At 35.2% G+C, this 6,370-nt stretch overlaps 1 protein-coding gene across 2 annotated transcripts; it reads right to left on the reverse strand.

The window, feature by feature from the left end:
* Nucleotides 1–212: 212 nt before the first annotated feature.
* On the reverse strand, nucleotides 213–5,762 carry LOC123316991. Of its 2 annotated transcripts, none has more exons than XM_044903320.1 (2): nucleotides 5,424–5,762; nucleotides 213–842 (listed from the first exon to the last, which is right to left on the reverse strand). In XM_044903320.1, exons 1-2 carry the CDS (start codon nucleotides 5,676–5,678, stop codon nucleotides 381–383), a joined length of 717 nt encoding a protein of 238 aa, XP_044759255.1. In that variant the 5' UTR covers nucleotides 5,679–5,762; the 3' UTR covers nucleotides 213–380. The 2 variants fall into 2 exon arrangements, with proteins under 2 accessions (XP_044759255.1, XP_044759254.1); XM_044903319.1 differs by lacking the exon at nucleotides 5,424–5,762 and adding an exon at nucleotides 2,786–3,274.
* Between the last annotated feature and the right edge of the window lie 608 nt (nucleotides 5,763–6,370).

The following is a 6,370-nucleotide window of genomic DNA, read 5'->3' on the forward strand; positions in this document are numbered from 1 at the left end:
ATTTTGGAGTAACGGTGCACCCTGTATATTTCTAATCTACTTATGCAGATAGCCTGAATTATTTAAAGAAGTTTTCATCCAATATTTCATTTTGTAAACCTAACAGAAATAGAAATATTAGCAAATATATGAAGTTCGTTATTTGATATTTATTTATTATTCACAAAATTTATAGAGGACAGACGAAAGGACAGTTTTAGTTAGTGTGATATTTTTATAATTTTTACTTAAACTACAATACAACTATAATGAAATTATTTTTTTTTCACTGCACATTCAATTTATTTTATTTCTTGTACTTTTAATGTATATACTTCAATGAAATCAATCTTTTATCACAGTATTTTCAAGGATCATTCAACGATTGATGAATTCCTGGCTCAATAATGATTAGAATCTCCTTTACTTGTGGCTCCCGTTGACTGGTTGCAGTTGGTTTGAAACGAACACATCGCATTTATCATTGTAGACGTTATGGTTTCTTGCAGTCTCAGGGCAGTTGGAGGGCCAATACTTCTCAACATTGTCGCCACATATTTACCAAAAATATCGTAAATATCTTCGCTAGATGTACTTGCAATATTATCTGAAATATCAGTTGTTTTTTGATGCGCGTCTGGCATCAGATGATCAACTTCTGATTCTGTGAAAACTTGTCTTATTTTAGGTAGAGGCTCAATTGAAGATATTGAAGGACTCTTTCGTTTAAGGGTTGTGATGGTTGGTTCAGTTTTAACAGTTATGGGACTCTCGCAGATAATGTCTTCGAATTCTTCAACTTCCTGTAGAAATGGTGAGTCGGAATGCTCCGATTGTGTGTCTTCAATCAGATTCGTTTGTGCCTGGAATAAGAAACAAAGTTCTTTTATTTCTGAAGAGCTAATCGAAAAATTTCCAAAAAGATGGGGTCAGTTAAAAAATCGTTAAGGCCCTGTGTGTATATAACTGATTATCGAAATTGATATTGCTTAGATATTGTTATTGAATGTTTCAATGAGAGAATTGAGATGAATTAGGTCGATTTCATTTTTGTTAAAACCTCGGTTAAAACAATCATGTACATGTTTTCAAAATAAAAAAATGAACAAAACAAACATAAATCAAGGTAACCTGATTTCAATCCCTGTAGATCTTATTATGTCTGGGGTTACATGAAATCACCAGTAGGTATATTTCCCTGAGATCAATACTAGAGATGAGCTTATTATAAAAATAGAAGAAGCTAGCCAGAAAATGAAGAACATTCCGAATGTAATTCGCAAAGCAGTTCGGGATGTTCTGAAACGAGCAAGGAAATGTTTAGATCAAAATGGAGGACATTTCGAGCAGTTTATTTGGTTTTTCTTTCAATTTTGTATTTATGTTTGTTTTGTTCATTTATTTTAATTTTGAAAACATTTACATAATTGTTTCAACAAAAATGAAATAAGTAGACCTAATTCATCTCAATACTTCCACTGAAACATTCAATAACAATATCCAAGCAATATCAATTTCGATAATCAGTTATGTACAGGATGGGCAAAATTCGTTGTCTATTGAGAGAATCTCGAGAACTATAGCAGCTAGAAGAAAACGGATGACACATTTCCGAGTTTTTTTTTGGAGAAACAAAGAATGGTGAAAACCGCAGACATACGATACTTCGTTTTTGAGTTTGACAATTTCCGAGACAATTTCCTAAAGTTCTCATAACTTTTTTGACTTTGTTACAAATCTGAAACTTGAACTTTCTACAGGCACTTTTTTACGTAGAATCCACTGATGAGCTCCAAATATTTTTTCATTTCTAATCATTAGGTGAACTTTAATTTTTTCAAATGCAAACTTTTATTGAATTTGTTATTTTTGAATTGGAAAAAAATATTTTGTCAGTAGATTCTACGTATAAAAGTGCCTCTAGAAGGTTCAAGTTTCAGATCTGTAACTTCAAAGACAAAAAAGTTATGAGAACTTTTCGGAATCGTCAAAATCTCAATTTTGTTTTATAACTCGAAATCTAAAAATGATAGGCCGATTCTGTTTTCAGATTTGGATTAGTCATGAAAAAAGAGCTCGAGAATGTGTCATCCGTTTTCTTCTAGCTGCTATAGTTCTCGAGATCCCCTTAGTGGACAACGAATTTTGCCCAGCCTTTACATACGGGGCCTTAATTTTTTATGGAAATGACGAGAGAGTAACTTAAAAATACAAACTGAAATAGACTGCAGCTATAAAAAGGAAAACCAATGTTATAAGTAATTTTAAAATAATTATGGATTCAATAGTTGTGATAAAATTCATCAACTCTCTGGAATCCAAGTTCTCAAAAACTCAGTTTAGGATTTTGTGGTCTTTTCAAATAGATTTTCAAAATTTCGATTTATACGGTATTGTTTCGACGATTCAAACGATTCATAATTTTTTGGCAACCCGGACCTGAATTTTTCTTGCTGTTAGTGCATGATACACTTAATCTTGAATGAGAAACACGTTTGACAAATATGTCTAACGGGTAGTTCGTCTGATATGGCCACAGGAAGAAATTATTTGTTTTTTTGTGTTTCTGTATACAAATAATAAATAAAAAAATAAATTGAATCCACATAGGTTTTCCATGGCATAATAAGCTTAAAAGAATATACAATTAATATACATAAATAGTTGTTTTTGGGTACTCAAAATTCACTAACGCTGATATTTCGATAAAAAAATTATTGATGAAAAATTCGTTGCAAAATCCAAGCTAAAGAGTGAGCACGGTGCTAAAAACATATTCTTCTGTTCAGATGTAGCATTCACTCACAGTGTTCTGGTGCCCTCGCTGCTGGATGAAAGGACGAATGAAGGAGTTCATCTGATCGAACCAGAAAACTTTCGGTTTGTACACTGACCCCTTCCTTTCGGCCTCCGCAATTTTCTTCAACTCCTGGCAGTAAGAACTTCTCAAGTTCTTGAACTTCGAGATGATCTCCCTCGGACCAAATCCATCGATGCCCATCGCCTTCGAGATCCTCTTCGAGGCCTCGCTCCTCAACTCGCGGTCCTTGTATTCGTCGAGGTTGAAATCGTAAAGCATCCTTTCGCCAGCGTACAGTTCTAGGAACTTCACGGTTTCGCTGTTCCGCAATTTTATAACGCGATCTGACGACGCCATGCCCCGTACAGATACTGGCAAACTCACGCCACGACTGAAGATCGAACGTGACGTGCCACGCAAACCGACGACGACGATTCCAGCGCTAACAACTTGTTGGTATACGAAAGCGTATACGATGTTGCCATGTTGCCTTATTCCACGGAGTTTCGAACGAGGAGATGTAGAAAACAGGCGAAATACCCATGAACGCCTGTTAGATTAGAAGGGGTACGACCGTTACCTCCGATAGTAAATTTTGTTTCGGAGGCAACGTTATGACGTAATTTCAGGGCGAGAGAGCGGTGATCAGTGGCGTAGATAGACAATCCTTACAAATATTATTATGTTTAAATAACTCCAAAATCAGATGTCTGATTTTGATGGGAATTTCACTCTAATGTAGTTAATTCATTTGAGTATGTTTCCATGTCAAATTTCATTCCAATATAATGAAGAAATGATGCGAAATATTGCCGTAAATGAAGTCATTGTTTTATGGTTTTTATGGCCGACGTTGGGTAAACAATAAGACATAGAGTGAAATGATCAAGTACAATTTTGTAGAGCACGAAAAATCCTTTGAAAGGTTCGTATCGGCTCACATCTCAATTTCGAGGATAATCTATGATAACCCATTTTGATATTTTTTTCTGCCGACCTCTCAATAATAGCAATGTTTAAAGACATTAGCTGTTAATGAACCCTTTTATTGGTTAATTTTCTATTAATGCATTATTGTCATGGGTAATCCAACATAGAAGTATTCAGCCACTTCCCAAATAATAATTTTATTTGTATGTCGCATTGATTTTCGTAGTACCTAGCGGGTGAATTGAGAAGAGATTAATTGTGAAGGATGCAGAAAAATTAAGATGGTTAGACAGTAATCAATATATCTATGTACTACAACTCCAGCTTCCACCAGCTATTAATTCAACTCAAAACGATGTTCCACTTGAAGGGGCTCTTTAAATAACTCCGGAACCAAATGACCGAATTTCAGGGAATTTCTCATTTATTTATTGTACATTCAGGTTGCAAACAGTACAATGTACCAACAAAGCAACATTGTTAATTATTAATTATTTTAGTATGAAGAATTCATTTGAGTAGGTTTTCGTGTGTTTATTTCTATATAATGAAAATAAATGACAAGAAATATTGTTTTTTTCATAAACAATTCAAAAATGAATCCATTGAATTTAGAAAATATCCCATTCCTGTACCTTTAATCGTTTCTATATTCATGATGAAAGTTGTAGATGATGAAATTCTTTAGAACTTTCGTCTGAAGCAATTTTTCAAACCCTTAACCGTTTTCGAGCTAGAGGGTGATAAGTACGAGGAGCTTAGCCACACATGCGAAAGGCCAAGATCAATGTAGAAACTCAGTCTAATGTACACGTGACGTTTTTTTTTGCAAGTTTGGCACCCTCCCACACATTTTCGTCACGCTCAAGTTGTCAGATTAAGAGAAAATATACCTTTTAACATCTAATTAACCACATATATCTTAATCTGACACGCTCGAGTATGTACAATGATCGTTTTTTTACTATTCTGACAGGCAATCCTAGACAATTCCCACAATATACAGGTCTAACTTTCGGTAGAGGTAGTAGAGGTACTCTACATAGCCCAAGGTACTTCCCCTTACTTGACTTGCTCGAGTAATTCCTGAATTTTCCTCTTGAGCTCCCCAACTATAACATAAACATATGGCTGGGCTGACATTGTTTACAACTATACAGCACATTAATAATTGCAGCAGGTTACTTGAAAAAATTCTTGTACCGTTCGATTTGAGATGAAATTAGTGTTGAAAATTCAGACAGGTTTGTGACAGTACTTGTATTGATGAAGTGCTTGTATTGGTGCCCTATTTTCCCCCATTTTTACTTTTTACATCGGGTAAAATTGTTGGATGGTTGGAACAAGAAGAAGGAGTTTTCCAAATTGCCTTCAACTTGAAATTTATTCATGTTAGACGAGTATCCAAATCATAAAAAGGAGATTTTCTGGAAGGGGATGGAGACTTGTAATAATTGATGTTTAGCTTGACGGCCCTTGGTAAGCCGCTTTGTTTGGAGTGGATTACTCTTTCTTGTACCATCCACATACCCGCATAACAATACCAAAATGCAAAGACGATATCAGGCATTCAAAAATACCCAAAGTGCAGCATTTCTCAGTTCGGTTTGGTAAGATTTCAACAAATGTTATCACCACAGTACTAGCTAATCAGCCAATAACCAACTAGGTATAAATATTACTATAATTAATAATTGTTATTTATATAACATACCAAACTTTCTTCTGATGATTCCTCACCAACCATTGAATTATGTTTGACAGGTTTTAGTGAAGATTTCAACCTTGCAATTCTTGCAACAAGTCGTCTATTTTTCTGCTGAAGGGTTTTTATCTGTTTCTGTTTTCTCGAAATCACTTGATTGACTGTAATCCTATATTGGCTCTCTCTTTGGGAAACATTCTGTTCTTTGAAGTCGCCAATATAAAATAATCTGCTTTTTTTGGCAGGGGGTTTTTCAGGGGTCATAGAATTCGTCTCTTCATTCGCATTTGTATTTTCATATTTCACGCTGGCATTCGGTGGATCCACTAGCGATTGAAATGTTTGAGTAGCAATTTTCTTACCAATATCATTTGGATATTCGAAAATGGTCGGTACTGCATTGTCTGCAAGTTCTCTTTTCGAACTCCAGCCACTTATCTTCAGACAATCTGGTGTGAAATGTGTTGAACAAATCCTAGTGTGTTGGGTTGGGTTAAAATTAACGGTTCCCATTGCTTGAATCCATAGCTTCCTCAGTTGTGGATCTTTTGGAAATCTGCGAAGAATGTTATTCATTTCGAACGTATAAATATTCGAGTATTTCTAATCAAATTATGTTGAAATTTCAAGGATATTGTAAAATATTGGATTCGTATAGGATACCTACTTATGAAATGAAATCCCAGAACCTTGTTTAAATCTTTTTTTGCATTTATAAGCACAGCAAGTTTGCACCATAATTTTAGGATTGTGAATTGCAATGAGAAACTGTAAATATACACGCACGTGGCACACTGTTGGTACGTGTTCTTGCGACCCACAGGCTGAACTGAATTCGCGCCCACAATGCAGTCTAGGCTTCATCTCCCACATGATGGCAGTGTTTAAGTGTGCGCACGCAAAGTGAAAGCTAACGATTTAACCGCCAAGGTCCTACGTCAGTCTTTGCATATCGG

The sequence above is a fragment of the Coccinella septempunctata genome, chromosome 7 (assembly GCF_907165205.1).
Source record: "Coccinella septempunctata chromosome 7, icCocSept1.1, whole genome shotgun sequence".
Lineage (NCBI taxonomy): Eukaryota > Metazoa > Arthropoda > Insecta > Coleoptera > Coccinellidae > Coccinella > Coccinella septempunctata.